General features: G+C 36.4%; 1 protein-coding gene across 3 annotated transcripts in view; it reads left to right on the forward strand.

Annotated features, from left to right (window-relative positions):
• SCFD1 (sec1 family domain containing 1) overlaps positions 1-21,308 on the forward strand; it is a 111,966-nt gene that overhangs the window by 22,997 nt on the left and 67,661 nt on the right. For all 3 annotated transcript variants that reach the window (XM_042235293.2, XM_027957224.3, XM_027957225.3), the window contains exons 7-10: positions 3,515-3,604; positions 6,228-6,283; positions 7,242-7,327; positions 9,880-9,979. In XM_042235293.2, the coding sequence (XP_042091227.1) occupies positions 3,515-3,604; positions 6,228-6,283; positions 7,242-7,327; positions 9,880-9,979 (332 nt within the window). The remainder of the gene's footprint in view (positions 1-3,514; positions 3,605-6,227; positions 6,284-7,241; positions 7,328-9,879; positions 9,980-21,308) is intronic.

Raw genomic sequence — 21,308 nt, forward strand, 5'->3', positions numbered from 1 at the left:
TAGCATATAGAAGATGTGATTAGCCAGTTCATTGAAATGATTAATTTGGTACTTAAGGATTGAGGTGTTTGGGGATGACTAGTGTTTAAGTGGTACTAACATAGGGAGTATGTCCCTCCCATGGTGGCATTTGGAAATGTGTGAGGACAGTTTTGATTGTCACAGTTGCTACTAGCATTTGGTGAGCAGGGACTTGCAGTGCTAGATATTGTGCAGTGTTTCAGCCATACTCACACAGAAAATTGTTCTGCTCAAAATGCCAGTTGCATCCTATTGTAAAACACGGAACCAGGTGGTAAACTCCCAAGAGAAGAGAACATGAACCTTTTGATTTTACCTCGCTCGATAGCATACCTTGTTGTTGAAATTGAGCAACGTTTCCAAATGGGTATAAATATTTGCTGAATTGTCCATGTAAGAGATTTTTGACAGTACTGTATTTATTTATAGACGTCTATTTACATTTTACTGACCTTTAACTTAAATAACTACTCAAGTTGCTAAGTTTAAAACTAGTTTCCCTTTGACCTTTAAGCTAAAATTGTAAATATTGTTACAATATTTACAAATATGGCTTTGTAAAAACAAGCACCTTTTCTTAATTCTTTGATCATTTGGCTCAGGTTGAACCAACTAAATTCTAGTCTCATTTAACAGACTTAGTCAACAAACTTAGTTTCTTAAATTCCTTTAAACACTTTAAATTGCATTTAGAAATTCAACATATTAAATTTTAAATATTTTTTATTTGATGTATAGTCAGTTTATAATATTATATGTTACAGGTGTATAATATAGTGCCTCACAATTTTTAAAGGTTATATTCCATTTATAGTTTGTATAAAACATTGGCTATATTCCCTGTGTTGTATAGTGTATGCTCGTAGCTTATTTTATCTTGACTTACAATAATTTGCACCTCCTAATCCCTAACCCTAGGTTCCCCCTTCCCTCTCCCTGCTGGTAACCATTTGTTTGCTATCTGTAGCTGTGAGTCTGCTTCTTTTTTGTTATATAACTAGTTTGTTATGTTTTTTAGATTTCACATGTGAGTGATGTCATGCAGTATTTGTCTCTCTGTGATGTCTCTCTAAATGACTTCTTTCATTTAGCATAGTACCCTCCAGGTCCATCTACATTGCTGCAAATAGCAAAATTTCAGATTTTTTTATGGATGGGTAGTTTTAAGTTCTTCAGATACCACACCAGGCAACTTTATAAATCTAACAAACAAAATCTGCCCAAATATTTAAATAATTATTAAAAATAGTTAAATTTATAGTGAGTCTAAATTCATTAAACTTTCATGCTTATAAATATTTTGTTATATCTATCAACTTAAAAAATCACATATGAAAGTATTACTGAATTTAAAGTATAAACTTATTAATTTTAAGGTTTAATCACATGGTTAATTGTTCAGATTCTCAGAAGTATAATTATAATGATAATGATAGATTGTTCTATATACTCTTTACAATATAAGCTCATTTACTCCTCAGAATAACTTAATGAAGTTGTATATTAATATTATTTCTATTTTCTAGATGAAAAAAACTGAGGCATAGATAAGAAGAAGCTTAATAAGGAAATGGCAAAACCAGGTTACTACACCCAGGCAATCACTCAGAGTTAGTGCTCTTTCTTAATCATTATGTAGTTATGTGCCAAATCCTCTCAAACATTACAGGTGCTTTAAGTAGTTATTTTAAACAGATTGTTACTAACATAAACCAAGTATATTGATACCATGGATTGAGTCTGTATCACCTGTTTTTTGTGGATTAGCAATTTATTAAACAAAGAATGCAGAGTCACCACCTCAGTTAGACTTAGGCTGATGTCTCAGACAAACCAAGTAGCTGTGAGTTGAACTTATTGATGGACAGTGTTTTGACTGTTGAGGTCAGTTGTTTCAGAGGTGTGGGACTAGGGTATAAGACCTGAAGGCTGGAGGTGTCCTACCAATTTTTACCTGAACCAGTGATTAATTTTAAGAGTTTAGTAAAAATAAGGGATAAAATGCTGATCACTTCTTTCTCCTTTCCCTGTGTTGTTTTAGCCATTAACAGACCAGGTGTCAGAAATAGAAACTGTTGCGGCCACTCTAGTTGCCAGCCTCTTTTGCTTTTTTGTTTACACTGGGTTGGTATGCCTTGAATTTATATAATTCACATTATGCCATTTCTGTCATCTGATTTGAATCGATGGCAGCCTGCAATACTCAATAGCAGCATGTTTCCTCATCTGGATTATGGTTAAAGGCTTTTTTACTTTTATGTTCTCTGCATGCACCATACTTTCTTTGAATGCTTTGATCTATCCAATTGGATTAATATTTCCTCTCATGCTGATCACAGGTCATACTAAATTTTATATTTGTTTTCACATTCAGGTTGCTGGGAACCTAAAAGTAGTATTACATAATATTTTAGTCCAGTCAGTCATTTGACGAATAGTTACTGAGCATCTACTTGTCAGACATTGGGCCTGCAAACTCAGAGAGGGGAAGATACGTAAGGCAAGGTCTTTGTTTCATAAAGTATAGCCACAGCAGACTGCTTTTCAGATGTGGAAACCATGATGTAGTAAAGTAGTCAGGACAGCAGAGTCTCTGGTTGTCTATCTAGTGAGTAGTCTTGCCATCTCTCTCTTTATTCTTCCCTCCTGCCTAGGGGCCATGATTCTATCCTTTTAAAAACATTTGAAATGTTGGCTGTTAAAGTTCCAAGACAGAAATGGGACAAAAAAGAAAAAATGTGTAGTCCCAGGTGTTTGTCAAAATTGCAGGTTTCCTAGAATTATCCCAAATCTATTGAATTGAATCCCTGAAGGTAAGGGGTTAAGAATCTTTAATAGCTTCCTAAAAAACTTCTTTCTGTTCTGTCATATTCTTAGAGTGATTCTTATACTCACTAAAGTTTGAGAACCACTTAAGTACAGTAGTACATCAGAAAAGAAATTCATACAATTTGTTACAAGACAAAGAAAATATACGTGATGTTGATCTTGCCATAATTGATTTGCATTGGCCTTTTCTAGCAGTATTAGATAATAAAATCTGTAGTTTCTTGAGGTCATCTAACATTTGTGAATAAAATTAAGGAATACAATATTTATTTTCCTGTTTGCTCTGGCAAAAATTTTGTGTAATATATGTGGCAGGTTTTTCTTTTTTCTTATTAGCACTCTAATATGATACTATTAGAATACTAATAAGATACTTATTAGTATTAGATACTAATGAGATACTTATTAGTATTAGATATTAGTATTAGATACGAAACTGCTTATTACTACTTTACCAATATTGAGGGTTTTTTTTTTTTGAGGTATCATAATTTTTAGTGGATATTTGTTCACTTAAAATTTAAAACAAAAAGGGTTTTACTTGTTTGAAGATTGCAAAGATTGTAAAACTGCCTACTGATATGTGCTTAGTAATAATCTTAAGAGTTTAGTAAAGATAAGGGATAAATTCCAACTTTTTTCTCCTTTATCTGTGTCGTTTTAGCCATTAACAGACCAGATATCACAGACACGGAAATGGAAACTGTTATGGACACTATTGTGGACAGCCTCTTTTGTTTTTTTGTTACACTGGGTAAGATTTCAAATCTTTATTTCTCCAAAGTAAATAAATTATTTAACAACTCATTTTCACCTGTTTTACTGTATTGTGATCCCTTATGATCTGTCTGGATCTGTATAGGCCCTCTCCAGAGCTGGGATAAAACATACATTCTATACTTTATAAAACCACAGTTCTTTTAATAATTTGATGTTGATCAAATTATTAAAAGAATTTAGCAGCGCTCCTCCTGAGTTGTGGCCTTAAGACATCTTTGGTAATTGTGACTTTCTGATACATTGTTTGGTTTGCTGGTGGCTTCACCTGTGTGCCTGTTAGTTTTCTTTTAATATATCATTTTGAAAAATTTCAGATACTCTTCTGATTAGAGAGATACATGCCTTTTAACCATTAAAGCAAATTCCCAAGGCTCCAGAAAATGCTGAATTTATATAACCTACTAATCCAATGTATTCTCAACTTTAAGTATTTCTTTGGAATATATAAAGTTACTTATAGTTACACTGTGTTTGATATCTACTATATGACTTTATTCTTCACTAATAATGGACCTGAATATTGCTTATATGTGAAATCTAGAAAAATGGTACAGATTAACTTATTTGCAAAGCAGAAATAGAATCACAGATGTAGAAAATAAGTTTATGGTTACCAAGATGGGGGAAAGGGGGTGAGTTGAGAGATTGGGATTGACATATATTTACATACACACATATACACACACACACACTATGTATAAAATACATAACTAATGAGAACCTACTGTATAGCACAGTGAACTCTACTTAATGACCTGTGGTGACCTAAATGGGAAGGAAATCCAAAAACAGAGTAGCTATATGTGTTCATATATCTGATTCACTTTGCTGTACAGCAGAAACTAACACAACATTGTACAGCAACTATACTCCAACAAAAAGAAAAAAAACAGAATGGATCTTTTTAGAAACCTTCTAATTGCGATTTTAATTTTAATTTTGCAGACACTGAAAACCTTTCAGTTAAAATGATTCTTGCACTAGGTTAATAAAATTTGTCTCCATTTCACAATTGAGAAAATTGAGAGATAGATGCATAACATTCAGACAAAAGTTTGACAAGAATGTGCATACAGATTTTGGGGCTCCTCCTTTCTGTGATTTTTACCTTTAGTTTCCAGCCCTGAAGTCCAGGCTTTGGTTCCCCAGCTCAGTGAGTTTTCTGTTTTCTGCTTGAGCTCTTTCTCCTGTGTGCCATGTAAACTGGAAAGTACCCTCAGGAGGAATGCTGGTTAAAAGTCTTGGTTTTTAAGCATTTCTCTAAAGAATTTTACCCTCCTCCACTTTCTACTTGCTTTCGATTATTCTCAGTACCTTCAAATGGGATTGTTGTTGGGCTTTGTTTTTTAAAGAAAACGCATGCATACCACTTTTAGTCTTTAAACAGACAAAGTTAATCTTTCTGTTTTTACTGTCACACATATTTTCCAGAATTTCACTGATTGCTAGAGTTATTGTGGACATTAAGTTTATTTTCAGTTGATGATAACTATATTTTCAAAGTGAGGGTAGATTGAAATAGAAGTATGCAGGTCACTGAAGTGGTAGAGCCACATTTATTATGTAGAGTATTAGAAAGTGATCTTTCTCAAAGGAAAAATTGGAATTACTGCCAACCTGACATAGAAGATATCAATAATAAATTATGTGAAAAAAAGTCAATTTAAGGACAGTATATAAAATATCCTATATACATGCCACACACACATACTTATTTTCAAAATATGTAGAATATAACCTGAACGCATTCCTAGGTAATTCTTTTTTTTTTTTTTTTCATTCCTAGCTAATTCTTAATGGAGAGTATTTTGGAATGCTGGAATCAAGAGAATTAACTTATATGCATTTCTAATATGGAATTTTCTTAGGACAGACATAAAAATAGCTTACCATCAGAAAAAAACAAAGTTTTAAAAAATATACTAGTATCTCATGTTTTTACTTTCACAACTGGCTGAGCATTCTTTGTATAGAATCTAAAATGTAAAAAATGTTAGCATATAAATATTACAGTGTTCTTAGTTTGTTTTATGCGATTTTGCAATGTGATTTTTTTTCTCATTTTAGGATTTCAGCCTTCAGTAAAACTTGGAATAATAGAAATTAAGAAGTCTAAAATGAGTTGGTTTGATAATAAATTTAGGCCAACTTTTAGGAGCATTTTATTAATACATTATGCAAAGAATGTGTTTTCTACTGTCTTTTTAATTGTATTTTTTAAAGACTAATTTGTAATACAAAAAAACAACAACCAAACTGTTAAATTAGATAAACTGTTTTCAGTCAAGTATTAGTGAACCCAGTGGGCAGAGAGTAAACTTTTTTGAAACTGCCTATAGAGTATCAAAGTGCTGATTTAGTTAGTCCATTGAAAAGACAGGGTCACACTGATTGACCCCTACAATATAAAGGTCATCTTTTTCTGACTCCTGATGTTGTCTTCATTATGGAAAAGTCCATTTCCTCTCAAAACTATAAATCCTTACATGTTTGTAGCCTTTAACACATCTTTTATATATTATTGTTTGATGCCAATGTATTTTATAAGTATTTTAATTAAGAGCTGAAATCATTGCTAACATCTATTATTAAAATAGGTGCTGTCCCTATAATCAGATGTTCAAGAGGAACAGCAGCAGAAATGGTAGCAGTGGTGAGTTGATGCAAATACCCATTGGAGATGATTAATATTGTGTCAGTTGTTTTCCTTACATTCCTCAAATGTTTTTGTTAATATTAAGTATGTATGTATACTAGTTATGGGTTCTATATTAAGTGCCAAAGGCAAATGTTGTTTTGTTTTGTTTTTTCAATAACATTGGGATTCCACCAAAAACAGGAAGTAATCATTGTGATCTTATGATGAAGTAAAATTATTTACTCCAGTGTGAATTTGCTGTACCAGCCCTGTTTTTTTTACTGAAATATGTATTTCTCATTTACCTTTGTCTAAGTAGTATTTTATACTTACTTGATTGCCCTAATCATTTAATATATACTTAATGTCATTTAACAAACATTTGTTGGCAATTATAATTGTTTTTTAAATGATGAAGTATATTTTGTTCTCTTAATACTTTAATTCAGTGTAAAATGAGCATTCAAAAATTGCTTTAAGGATTAAAAAATAAGAGATTAGAGAAATTGTAGAGATACTGAAAAGAAGGTAAATGGTATGGAAAGATGGAAGAAGATACACAACCATTTGGGGGTTTTATTAGTCCAAATGAATCGTTGGCAACTAGAGAACTGGTTTCTTTCACATATTCCATCTCTCTTCTGGAGCCTCTTGTAGCCACACTGTTTAGATAGCTTCCTTGGTACAGCAGAGTTATGCTTTGGAAGAGAGGGTGAGTCGTTACCTAAAGTAAAAATCATCAACCAAAAGTGATTGTTAGTGAAATCTGGTCTGAATCACAGTAGAAATAGCATTGGTCTTTTCAAGTCCAGGTTAGGATGATATTGTATAATAAAGAAGCTAAAAGGTTAGAATTAGTTTTATAAAAGAATTCTAAATTTCTTAGTTTAAAATTAAGAGTACATTGTATACTACCCTATATAAAGTTCTCTGAATTATTCTTTAAGAGTTAATGTAAAATTTCGTTTTTCAGAAACTGGATAAGAAACTTCGGGAAAATCTGAGAGATGCAAGAAACAGTCTTTTTACAGGTGACACACTTGGAGCTGGCCAATTCAGGTATTATGTTAGTTAATATACTCTTGAAAATGAGGGGTTTTGGTTGTTTTCCTTGTCTGATAGAATATCCTTATACTGGAAAGTCAAGATCAGGGTTTTGACTCAAATTGCTCTTAAAAATACAAATGTAATATTTTATTTAATTTACCTTCTTTTGTTGGAATTTTCTGTTTTGCATTTTTATCATCTTTTATAGGATAAATTTTTCTGTTTAACAGTACCTATGCCTCGTAGATGTTCAGTAAAATTTACTGAATGAATGAATATATATTTCCCAGTACGTTAATATTATACTGTGTGTAGAAACAAAATCAACCACAATGTAAATATATTAAAGATAAAAGTTTTGCTTTGTTAAAAAAAATACGTATTTTTCTGTTTATATGGCTCTGACCAAAGCCACTTTCTTTTCATTATCATTTAGCCTTTTAGTAATGGAAAAAAGTGAGAAACTGGTAATGTCTATGTCAGCTTCTACCTGTCTACTAACTGGTTTCCATTTTTACATTAAAATAGCAACAAAATATTTTTGTCTTTGTTACCATGTCTAGCATAAGTAGGTAATACCAAAGTTATTGATGGCTCTATTATTATGGAATAGAAATACTCTTTTAAAAACTACCCATTATAGTGCATGTAACTTTTGATTATTAAAAATAATAGACAATATTGGGGTGAAGAAATAAACCCATGCCCTTGGCTAGAAATTATTTCAAGGGGAATAGACAGTATTTTGGAAAATTGTTACCCCTCATCTTAGGTGAATTAATAAATAAAGCCTGTGAAAACTGCCTTCCAGGAATTACCATTTTATGGTAACTTTGCATAGACTTCAAGTCAGTTGGATGGCTCCTGCAGTCTTGTATACTATTCCTGTAATTTGGAGTTAACACTAACATTGTGTTTCAATTGTTTGTTCAGCTATTTCACTTCCTGTGTTAAACTGTTCTTCAGTTTCACTGCTCTTTCTAAATATTCTTCTAAATATTTTTTATTAAGTAGAGCAGAGATATCAAATTCTCATCTAATTTTTTTTTTAACAGAAGCAACCACTGTAGCATACCTTATTGAACAGTTCCTTTTTTATTGTGCTCTGGTATAGGTGTTAGAAACTAAAATAAAGGCACTGTTTTATTTAGATAATTTTTTTTTAGTGTATTCACAAAATCATAATATAACTGTCTTATTTTTAGTTTGTTATATGCATTTCTAAATTATTTGAATTGGGGTCAGTAGCCTTGTTGGGGAGAAGGGCATGGCAACCCACTCCAGTATTCTGCCCGGAGAGTCCCATGGACAGAGGAACCTGGCGGGGTATAGTCCATGGGGTTGAAAAAGTCAGACATGACTGAAGCAACTCGGCAGGCAGGCAGGCAGGCAGGCAGGCAGGCAGCCTGGTTGGATTATTGTTAAATGTATTTAAATCCAGTTGTAGCTAATGATTCTCACCAAGAATTTGGTAATGTCTAGAGACAGGTCAGTGTTTACAACTGGGTAGATGCTACTGGAATCCAGGGGTGCACTGTGGGATGCTGCTGTACATTTGACACTACAGAGGACAACTCCCCATAATAAGGAATTATTCAGCCCCAGATGTCAATAGTGCAGAGTTAAGAAACGCTGCCATAGGCTGTGTTCCCTGCCCTCCACCTAGCTGTGGAATAATAAAGGATAGTAGGTGGTGGTAAGGGTGCTACTCCTGCCTTTTTATCAACAAGTCTTATAATTAGCGCAGTTGGGAATTCACTGTCTTATACCCAGTTACTGAAATGGTCAGAGGTCTCATGCAGGAGAAAATATATATGGTAAATATAATCAGGCAGCTATGCTTATTGAAAATTGATGTGTACTCTTGATACTCTTGTACTCTCTAAAGCAAAAACTCTGTGACTTTTGGAGACACATGATAACCAGATGACTCTGTGCCTCAATTTGCTTTAGATGTTTATTTTGCATCTAGATGATAACAATAGAGTTAAATAATATTTGAAATGTATGGTAAGTGAATGATTATATAATTAGTTACTGTTGTTGCATGGTTTTAGTTTCATGTAGTGGGATAGGGTTTTTGTGAGGCTCTTCTCTTGAATCTGCTTTTTTGAATTTGTGTTTACAGGAAAAATGGAATTTGTAGTTTATGAAACCATTGGAACATTTGTATAAATTTGTAAGATCCTACTGTCTAATTGTTTTTCCTGAAGTTGACAAAGGGCTTTCATGTTGTTTCTCCAAAAATGTAAAATATAAATCTGAGTAGAAGCAACTTATTCTTACTTTGATAACTAAAAATTATTCTGTAGAAGTATTTGTATCTATTTTTTTCCTTTAAGAAAGTTGACTAAGACATAAAATATATCATACACAGGCTCTAGGATAGTCCAAAGCATTACTTGTTTGTACTTGAAAACTTTTTAGAAAGAAAAGTATTATGGAATATCAATATTAACATACTTTTTGTTTATATCAAAATGACAGTACACTGAAAGTATTAGAAGAATTTAGATGTATACACTGGTATCAATAGTTACATAATTTTTTTAATATATTTACAGCTTCCAAAGGCCCTTATTAGTCCTTGTTGACAGAAACATAGATTTGGCAACTCCTTTACACCATACTTGGACATATCAAGCGTTGGTGCATGATGTACTGGTAAGAGACTAAATATACCACATTCTGCTAACATGTAGTAACATTCAGTGGTCTCCTTAACTTAAAATTAACATCACAGCTACAGAAACACAGATGAGAAGGATGCAGCCAAGAAATGGGAACAAAAAAAGGAATGGAATTTGGAATCACTGGATGTAGAGGCTGAAGAATAGTGAAACCTTAAGGTTTAAAGTTCCAAATTTATAGTCTTTATATTATAAGATAAGTCAGTGGTATTGTTGAAATGATGGGGGAGGAAAGAATGGAGGAAGATGAGTGGTTGGACTTTTTTTTTTAATTTTTCATAATGAGTAAGTAAATAAATTTGTTCTCCCTGGGGAGAAAAGCTGTTTGTTTGTCTTTTTTTTTTCTTTTTTCCTTTTTCCCTGGGAATCTGTTAAGCCTCATTTTATGATAAAAATAAACAGTATTTTTTATATTACATTATATGTTTTCTGAAGTAATTCTGCATAGGTATTGTCATGCTTGAAACTAAAATCTGTATTTATACATGCATATATTCATCTACTAAATTTTATAAACAGCATGTGATATACATAGATAAGTAAAAACAGCCCTAGTCTCAAAGGCTATGTAAAGAAAAGATGTACACAAGTAATTTCTGTATAACACACTATATAAAAGGGCCAGAATAGTCCCTGTTTGTAAGATAGAAAAATTGAGACACAGAAGTTAAAGAATTTGAACCCAAATTATTGACTCTGCCAAGATCAGCACTCTGTAATTTACTAAATCCTAGCCCAGGCTTCTAGGGAGTATGGTATTAAATAGCGTCATTATTGCAAACATTGCCTGAAAGGTCATATAGAAAGGAAATGAAAGACATGGAAGATGTGGTTCTGGTTTCATGGTTTATTTCTTTAAAAGACAGACTCTAGCTGTAAGAGATGTTAAGATTACTGATGGAAATTGGCAGTTCTGTGCAATTCTGTATCCTAGAGTCCTTTGCCATTCTGGACTCTAGGATAAGTGTTAATGATAGTGGTCTGCTCTGATTCAGTAGCGAGAATAGGAAGAATCAAAGGGATGCTGAATTCAACTGTAAGTAGCAGAACATGGAAACTGATTCTCATGAATCAATAAGAGGCTGAAGAACTACTATTGCAGTACTTATGCTTTGACAGAACATTCTAGACCCTTGTTTTAGCAGTAAAGCAAGTGAAAATATTCCCTTCTTGTAGCATTCTTTCTTGTAGGAGAGACAAGCAGTAAATAAACAGAATATGTAATATTTCATAAGGTGAAAAGTAATCTGCAGAAAAGTAAAGTAGGTAATGGTGAACAGGTTTGCAGTTTAAAAATAGGGAAGACCTCACTGAAAAAGAGACATTTGAGGGATGATCTAAAGAAAAGATACTAACTTTATATAACTGTGTGGGATGCTTACTCACATTCTAGGCAGAAGGATGCCTGATATCTTTAAAACGTGGCAAGGCAGCCAAAGTGGCCAGAGCAAGTAAGGCAGGGGAAAGTAGCAGGAGATGAAGCAAAATGGAACACAGGGTGCAGTGTAGCATAAAGGCCACAGTAAGGATATTGATTTTTTTTTTTTTAATTGTCTTTCTTGCTTCAGTGGGTCTTTGTTGTTGCTTGTGAGCTTTCTCCAGTTGTGGTGAGTGGGGAGCCAGCAGTGTGCAGGTTTCTCATTGTGGTGGCTTCTCCTGTTGTGGAGCATGAGCTCTAGGGCACACGAGCTTCAGTTGTTGCAGCACATGGACCCAGTAGTTCTGGCACATGGGACCTAGTTGGCCCATGGCATGAGGGATCTTCCTTGACAGCCTATGTCCCCTACATTGGCAGGTGGATTCTTAAGCACTGGAACACCAGGGAGGTCCAGGATATTGATTTGAGGGAAGTGGAGAGCCAGGTGCAGTTTTGGGTAAAGGAGTGACATCTGATACACATTTTGAGAGTATCATCCTAGCTACTATTTTCCATACAGTGGAAGAACAGAAGAGACTTTTTGGCCAACCTAATATATTGAAAGACTCCTTGGGGCCATAGAAAGGGTCAAGAAGATCAGTTCAGTGTTGCAGTTATCATAAGAGATGGTAGATAATATAAAGCATCAAGACAAAAAACAATCTGGAGAGGTTGCATATCTCTCCCTTTGAATGGAAAATGGATTAATAAATAATTATGCATGTCTACCAAAAAAGAGAGATGGTAGAGATCTACAACAGGATGGAAGTGGTGATGGTTGTGATAGTCTGTTCAGTTCAGTTGCTCAGTCGTGTCCAACTCTGCGACCCCATGGACTACAGCACACCAGGCCTCCCTGTCCATCACCAACTCCCTGAGCTTACTCAAACTCATGTCCATTGAGTTGGTGATGCCATCCAACCATCTCATCCTCTGTCATCCTCTTCTTCTCCCAGCTTCAATCTTTCCCAGCATCAGGGTCCTTTCAAATGAGCCGGTTCTTCACATCAGGTGGCCAAATATTGGAGTTTCAACTTCAGCATCAGTTCTTCCAATGAATATTCAGGACTCATTTCCTTTAGGATTAACTGGTTGGATCTCCTTGCAGTCCAGGAGACTCTCCAAGAGTCTTCTCCAACACAACAGTTCAAAAGCATCAATTCTTCAGTGCTCAGCTTTCTTTATAGTCCAACTCTCAAATCCATACATGACCACAGGAAAAACCATGGCTTTGACTAGATGGACCTCTGTTGGCAAAGTAATGTCTCTGCTTTTGAATATGCTGTCTAGGTTGGTTATAACTTTTCTTCCAAGGAGTAAGCATCTTTTAATTTCATGGCAGCAATCACCATCTGCAGTGATTTTGGAGCTCAAAAAGATAAAGTCTGTCACTGTTTCCACTGTTTCCTCATCTATTTGCTATGAAGTGATGGGACCAGATGCCATGATCTTCGTTTTCTGAATGTTGAGTTTCAAGCCAACTTTTTCACTCTCCTCTTTCACTTTCATCAAGAGGCTTTTTAGTTCCTCTTCACTTTCTGCCATAAGGGTGGTGTCATCTGCATATCTGAGGTTATTGATATTTCTCCCGGCAATCTTGATTCCAGCTTGTGCTTCTTCCAGCCCAGCGTTTCTCATGATGTACTCTGCATACAAGTTAAATAAGCAGGGTGACAATATACAGCCTTGATGTACTCCTGTTCCTATTTGGAACCAGTCTGTTGTTCCATGTCCAGTTCTAACTGTTGCTTCCTGACCTGCATACGGATTTCTCAGGAGACAGGTCAGGTGGTCTGTATTCCCATCTCTTCAAGAATTTTCCGCAGTTTGTTGTGATACACACAGTCAGAAACTTTGGCGTAGTCAGTTAAGCAGAAGTAGCTATTTTTCTGGAACTCTCTTGCTTTTTCGATGATCCAGTGAATGTTGGCAAGTTGATTTCTGGTTCCTCTGCCTTTTCTAAATCCAGCTTGAACATCTGGAAGTTCTCAATTCATGTACTTGTTGAAGCCTGGCTTGGAGAATTTTGAGCATTACTTTGCTGGTGTGTGAGATGAGTGCAGTTGTGTGGTAGTTTGAGCATTCTTTTGCATTGCCTTTCTTTGGGATTAGAATGAAAACTGACCTTTTCCAGTCCTATGGGCACTGCTGAGTTTTCCAAATTTGCTGTCGTATTGAGTGCAGCAGTTGCACAGCATCATCTTTCAGGATTTGAAACAGCTCAACTGGAATTCCATTCCATCATTTCCACTAACTTTGTTCATAGTGATGCTTCCTAAGGCCCACTTGGCTTCGCATTCCGGGATGTCTGGCTTTAGGTTGGTGATCACACCATCATGATTATCTGGGTCGTGAAGATCTTTTTGTATAGTTCTTCTGTGTATTCTTGCCACCTCTTCTTAGTATCTCCTGCTTCTGTTAGGTCCATCCCATTTTCATCCTTTATTGTGCCCGTCTTTCCATGAAATATTCCCTTGGTATCTAATTTTCTTGAAGAGATCTCTAGACTTTCCCATTCTATTGTTTTCCTCTATTTCTTTGCATTGATCACTCTTACATGTAGAGTAATAGAATTGACTGATGAATTGTATGTGAGATGTAAGAGAGAAGAGCCAAAGTTGATGCCAAAGTTTTGGTCGTTGTGAATGAACACTGTTGAGATGGGAAAGATGTGGAAGAAGCAGTTTTGGGGGGCAAGATCAGAGGTTGAGTTTTGGATATATTAAATGTGAGATACTTATTAAAATACTGAAATATAGCTAATATCATTAGGTAGGTAGTTGATATTAGCTATACTTCAGTATAGGAGTCTGAAGTTAAGGAGAAACGTCTAGAGAAGTAAATTTAGAAGTAGTTCATATATAAGTGGCATTTAAAACCAGGAGATAAGATGGGATCACCAAGGGAATGAATATAGATAGAGAAGAGCGAAGAGGACTAAGAACTGATCTCTGAGGCTTTTCAACATCTAGAGATGGGAGTGGTGAATAGGATCTTAATGATTTTATCTATTTATATATTTTGGCTGGGCTAGGTCTTCATTTTTGCATCTTTAGTTTTGACAAGTAGGGGTACTCTCTGGTTGTGGTACATGGGCCTCTTGTTGCTGGGCATGGGCTCTGAGGCATGTGGGCATCAGGAGTTGTGGCTCAAGGGCTCAGTAGTTGCTGTTCTTGCCTCCGGAGCAGAGGCTCAACAGTTGTGGTGCTCCGGCATAGTTGCTCCATGGCGTGTGGGATCTTCCCAGACCCGAGACTGAACTTGTGTTTCCTGCATTAGCAGGAGTGTTCTTTACCAATGAGTCATCAGGAAAGCCCCCCAGAAAGATTTTTAAATGAGAAGAAGTACAGCATGTTTGGAGAAGGCAATGGCACCCCACTCCAGTACTCTTGCCTGGAAAATCCCATGGACAGAGGAGCCTGGTAGGCTGCAGTCCATGGGGTCACCAAGAGTGGGACACGACTGAATGACTTCACTTTCACATTTCACTTTCATGCATTGGAGAAGGAAATGGCAACCTACTCCGGTGTGCTTGCCTGGAGAATCCCAGGGACGGGGGAGCCTGGTGGCCTGCTGTCTATGGGGTTGCACAGAGTCGGACGTGACTTAGCAGCAGCAGCAGCACAGCATGTTTATTTATGTATTCCCCATTGGTGATTGATAGAAAACTTGATTGTAGAGATTAGAGTGTCCTATAGGTCTGAAGGAGGCCATTAATGACCAGAACAACTACAGACCAGAGTTTCCTAGCGTTGACATTTATTGACATTTGGGGCCTGATAATTCTTTGTTGTAGGGGGCTTTCATATGCTTTGTAGGATGTTTAGCAGCATCCCTGACCTCTACCCTCTAGATACCAATAGCAGCCCTTAGTTCTGACAGCCGTTGTCACATATACCCAGAGGCCAAAGAAGGGCAGAATTGTTTCTTAAGAACTACTGTTACGGGCTGATGATGGGGGCTTCAGAGCTGGAGTTGTTTTAGGGAAGAGGACAAGTGAAGAGTCTAGGAGTAACAAGGAAGACACCCAGCCCGATCCTGAGTCCAGTAGTATGAGATGTGTGACAAGTGAAAAAGAAGGTGATTGCTATCTGAGAAGGCTACAGGGGATTGCCAGTTGTAGTTCAACTAGAGCAAGAAGGTACAATGGACGTTGAGAATATATGTTCAAAATAGGAGACTTTGCTGATGACTGGGTACAAGTTCTAGAGGGTAGACAGAATGGTTTCAGGAATCCAGTAAGAAAGAGAGATGGGATCTGGAAGGGGATAATATAAAGACCCAAATGGATTGATGGACATGATGAGGTAGTTTTGATAGTCTCAAATTAGCTTTAATTGGTGGGACCCTGACTGTTGGGTGGGAGCAAGGGTCTTAGAGCATATAGTTCAGAGGTCACATTCACTCCTGCCACTGGGGTGTGGAGGCTGTATAGAGCATTGAGATACTGGGATCCTTTCTAATACCTGAACTTGAAGCGTTCCTGGAGGAAATGAAAGTATGTGCTGCTCTGAGTGAAGGAAATAAAATGTGTGTGTAGAGGTAATTGCAGTGTAAAGGAATAAGCTGAGTCCCCACTGTCAGTAGAAAACTTGAGAAACACAAGTTACAGCAGACATTCCCCCAAACTAGGCAAGGCGTATACTGGTTTTGAGATTTTTTTGCTGTTCTAAAGTAAAATGTGAATAATAAGGAATATGAAATGAGTTTTTCTGACTGAGCTTTATACTAGTTTTTTTTAATGCTTTACATTTTATTACCCTTGTAATCCTTATGAGATAGAATATACTGTTAATAATTTTTATTTTCTACTCTTTGAGGTTAAAATATACTTTAAAAATACAAGATGGTAGAAGTATACGATAGGGACTTGGGGGTTTGTTCTGATCTTCACAGAATAAAAAGTTGGAAACCATGTATTTCCAATCAGTTCAATTCAACAAATACTATGTGCCTCCTCTGTACCGGACATTGTGCTGGTCACTGAGATTTAAGGAAAACCAAGCGGGCATGATCCCTGCCTATGTGGAGGTTAGAATAGATGGGTTGTAAATAACCTCCATGCAGCCCATTCCAATAAAATGTATTCCTGCAGATATTTGAGTTATTGGTATTTTTATTTTGTGTTATAAATAATAGAGAAGTACACATCTCTAGTTAACTTTCTTTCTGAGGCTAGGTTCTCAGATTCCGTATTACCCTTTAAGTCATCTTTTCTCATAACCCAATGGTCTTATGAAAATATTCTTTGAAAAAAATCGTTTATAATAACCTATACAACTTACATTGACTTAATCCTGTTCGTTAATTTTAATACAGTTTGTAGATGTGAAAAAACTACAACTGAGATAGCATAGCCAATTGTAACCAAGGCTTTTGTTATTGTTGTTGATGATGATTGTTAAAAACCACAGCTTAGGAAGCTTCCTCCAAGCTTTAACTCCTTAATAGTTATACCCTCTACCTCCACAAGATGGAGCAAGAGTTCTAGATGAGAATTTCAAGTTTAACTTGAAATTGGAACTTGCTTTTTATATTAAATATTTTTGCCTGAAAATCCAGAACATTGGTAATATTTATGAATTGGACCCTGGAAACTATTGTGAAAATTAACACAGCTTCTCTGTGTGTCAGAGGATAATTGTCTTTTAATATGGGAAAGACACTCTTCTGATGAAAAACTTAGCAGTGTGCCTTTCCTTTATCAGGATATAAGAAGCAAAATAAGTAATTAGAAAGTCATGATTCCTTTTTATTATGTCTTGGTTGCAGTGACTATGGTTTTCATTGTTGAACTGCAGTGAGTAGTTTTAGGCAAATGTAATGGGCTTCATTTCATCACAGTGTCTTGTCCTTTAGTTGGTCTTTGTTTTTTGTTTTTTTTGTTTTTTTTTTTCAAATCTTCGGTGCCCTGTTTTCAAACCCTTGGCCCTCCACTACTGACTCATTAGATCCGAATTTATACTAATATACATAAGGACTTTAATAAAGTTCATTTTGTACGTACCACTCAAGAAAAGGAAGTCATTTCCAAGTTCAGTCAGTTCAGTCGCTCAGTCCTGTCCGACTCTTTGCGACCCCATGAATCATAGCACGCCAGGCCTCCCTGTCCATCACCAACTACCGGAGTTCACTCAGACTCACGTCCATCGAGTCAGTGATGCCATCCAGCCATCTCATCCTCTGTTGTCCCCTTCTCCTCCTGCCACCAATCCCTTCCGGCGTCAGAGTCTTTTCCAGTGAGTCAAGTCTTTGCATGAGGTGGCCAAAGTACTGGGAGTTTCAGCTTTAGCATCATTCCTTCCAAAGAAATCCCAGGGCTGATCTCCTTCAGAATGGACTGGTTGGATCTCCTTGCAGTCCAAGGGCCTCTCAAAGAGTCTTCTCCAACACCACAGTTCAAAAGCATCAATTCTTCGGCGCTCAGCCTTCTTCACAGTCCAACTCTCACATCCATACATGACCACAGGAAAGACCATAGCCTTGACTACACAGACCTTAGTCGGCAAATAATATCTCTGCTCTTGAATATGCTATCTAGGTTGATCATAACTTTTCTTCCAAGGAGTAAGCGTCTTTTAACTTCATGGCTGCAATCACCATCTGCAGAGATTTTGGAGCCCAAAAAATAAGGTTTGACACTGTTTCCACTGTTTCCCCGCCTATTTCCCATGAAGTGATGGGACTGGATGCCATAATCTTCATTTTCTGAATGTTGAGCTTTAAGCCAACTTTTTCACTCTCCTCTTTCACTTTCATCAAGAGGCTTTTTAGTTCCTCTTCACTTTCTGCCATAAGGGTGGTGTCATCTGCATATCTGAGGTTATTGATATTTCTCCCAGCAATCTGGATTCCAGCTCGTGTTTCTTCCAGTCCAGCATTTCTCATGATGTACTCTGCATAGAAGTTAAATAAGCAGGGTGACAATACACAGCCTTGACGTACTCCTTTTCCTTTTTGGAACCAGTCTGTTGTTCCATATCCAGTTCTAACTGTTGCCTCCTGACCTGCATACGGATTTCTCAAGAGGCAGGTCAGGTGGTCTGTTCCCATCTCTTTCAGAATGTTCCACAGTTTATTGTGATCCACACAGTCAAAGGCTTTGGCATAGTCAATAAAGCAGAAATAGATGTTTTTGTGGAACTTTCTTGCTTTTCCCATGATCCAATGGATGTTGGCAATTTGATCTCTGGTTCCTCTGCCTTTTCAGTATTCTTGCCTTGAGAACCCCATGAACAGTATGAAAAGGCAAAATGATAGGATACTGAAAGAGGAACTCCCCAGGTCAGTAGGTGCCTAACATGCACTGGAGATCAGTGGAGAAATAACTCCAGGAAGAATGAAGGGATGGAGCCAAAGCACCAGCTGTGGATGTGACTGGTGATAGACGCAAGGTCCGATGCTGTAAAGAGCAATATTGCATAGGAACCTGGAATGTCAGGTCCATGCATCAAGGCAAATTGGAAGTGGTCAAACAAGAGATGGCAAGAGTGAACGTTGACATTTCCAAGTTAATATAGAATAAAAGGGTATTAGAAAAACATTTTGTAACAACTCATTTTCTTTTTTTAGTATAAATGTATTCATTTTAATTGGAAGCTAATTACAATATTGTAGTGGTTTTGCCATACATTGACATGAATCCGCCACAGGTGTACATGTGTTCCCCATCCTGAACCACCCCCGCACCTCCCTCCCCATCCCATCCCTCTGAGTCATCCCAGTGCATCAGCCCTGAACACCCTGTCTCATGCATTGAACCTGGACTGGTGATTCGTTTCACATATGATAATATACATGTTTCAATGCCATTCTCCCAAATCATCCCAACCTCGCCCTCTCCCACAGAGTCCAAAAGACTGTTCTATACATCTGTGTCTCTTTTGCTGTCTCACATACAGGGTTATTACCATCTTTCTAAATTCCATATATATGTGTTAGTATACTGTGTTGGTGTTTTTCTTTCTGGCTTACTTCACTCTGTATAATAGGCTCCAGTTTCATCCACCTCATTAGAACTGATTCAAATGTATTCTTTTTAATGGCTGAGTAATACTCCATTGTGTATATGTACCACAGCTTTCTTATCCATTCATCTGCTGATGGACATCTAGGTTGCTTCCATGTCCTGGCTATTATAAACAGTGCTGCAGTGAACATTGGGGTACACGTGTCTCTTTCAATTCTGGTTTCCTCGGTGTGTATTCCCAGTAGTGGGATTGCTGGATCATATGGCAGTTCTATTTCCAGGTTTTTAGGGAACCTCCACACTGTTCTCCATAGTGGCTGTACTAGTTTGCATTCCCACCAACGGTGTAAGAGGGTTCCCTTTTCTCCACACCCTCTCCAGCATTTATTGCTTGTAGACTTGAATAGCAGCCATTCTGACTGGCATGAAATGGTACCTCATTGTGGTTTTGATTTGCATTTCTCGGATAATGAGTGATGTTGAGCATCTTTTCATGTGTTTGTTAGCCATCTATATGTCTTCTTTGGAGAAATATCTGTTTAGTTCTTTGGCCCATTTTTTGATTGGGTCGTTTATTGTTCTGAAATTGAGCTGCAAGAGTTGCTTGTATATTTTTGAGATTAATTCTTTGTCAGTTGCTTCGTTTGCTATTATTTTCTCCCATTCTGAAGGCTGTCTTTTCACCTTACTTATAGTTTCCTTTGTTGTGCAAAAGCTTTTAAGTTTAATTAGGTCTCATTTGTTTATTTTTGCTTTTATTTCCAATACTCTGGGAGGTGGGTCATAGAGGATCCTGCTGTGATTTATGTCAGAGAGTGTTTTGTCTATGTTTTCTTCTAGGAGCTTTATAGTTTCTGGTCTTACGTTTAGATCTTTAATCCATTTTGAGTTTATTTTTGTGTATGGTGTTAGAAAGTGATCTAGTTTCATTCTTTTACAAGTGGTTGACCAGTTTTCCCAGCACCACTTGTTAAAGAGATTGTCTTTTCTCCACTGTAAATTCTTGCCTCCTTTGTCAAAGATAAGGTGTCCATAGGTGCATGGATTTATCTCTGGGCTTTTATTTTGTTCCATTGATCTATATTTCTGACTTTGTGCCAGTACCATACTGTCTTGATGACTGTGGCTTTGTAGTAGAGCCTGAAGTCAGAGAGGTTGATTCATCCAGTTCCATTCTTCTTTCTCAAGAGTGCTTTGGCTATTCGGGGTTTTTTGTATTTCCATACAGATTGTGAAATTATTTGTTCTAGTTCTGTGAAAATACCGTTGATAGCTTGATAGGGATTGCATTCAATCTATAGATTGCTTTGGGTATTATACTCATTTTCACTATATTGATTCTTCTAATCCGTGTACATGGTATATTTCTCCATCTATTTGTGTCCTCTTTGATTTCTTTCACCAGTGTTTTATAGTTTTCTATATACAGGTCTTTTGTTTCTTTAGGTAGATATATTCCTAAGTATTTTATTCTTTTTGTTGCAATGGTGAATGAAATTGTTTCCTTAATTTCTCTTTCTGTTTTCTCATTGTTAGTGTATAGGAATGTAAGGGATTTCTGTGTGTTGATTTTATATCCTGCAACTTTACTATATTCATTGATTAGCTCTAGTAATTTTCTGGTGGAGTCTTTAGGGTTTTCTATGTAGAGGATCATGTCATCTGCAAACAGTAAGAGTTTTACTTCTTCTTTTCCAATCTGGATTCCTTTCACTTCTTTTTCTGCTCTGATTGCTGTGGCCAAAACTTCCAGAACTATGTGGAGTAGTAGTGGTGAGAGTGGGCACCCTTGTCTTGTTCCCAACTTTAGGGGAAATGCTTTCATTTGTTCACCATTGAGGATAATGTTTGCTGTGGGTTTGTCATATATAACTTTTATTATGTTGAGGTATGTTCCTGCATCTATTGAGATAATCA

The sequence above is a fragment of the Ovis aries genome, chromosome 18 (genome assembly GCF_016772045.2).
Source record: "Ovis aries strain OAR_USU_Benz2616 breed Rambouillet chromosome 18, ARS-UI_Ramb_v3.0, whole genome shotgun sequence".
Taxonomy (NCBI): domain Eukaryota; kingdom Metazoa; phylum Chordata; class Mammalia; order Artiodactyla; family Bovidae; genus Ovis; species Ovis aries.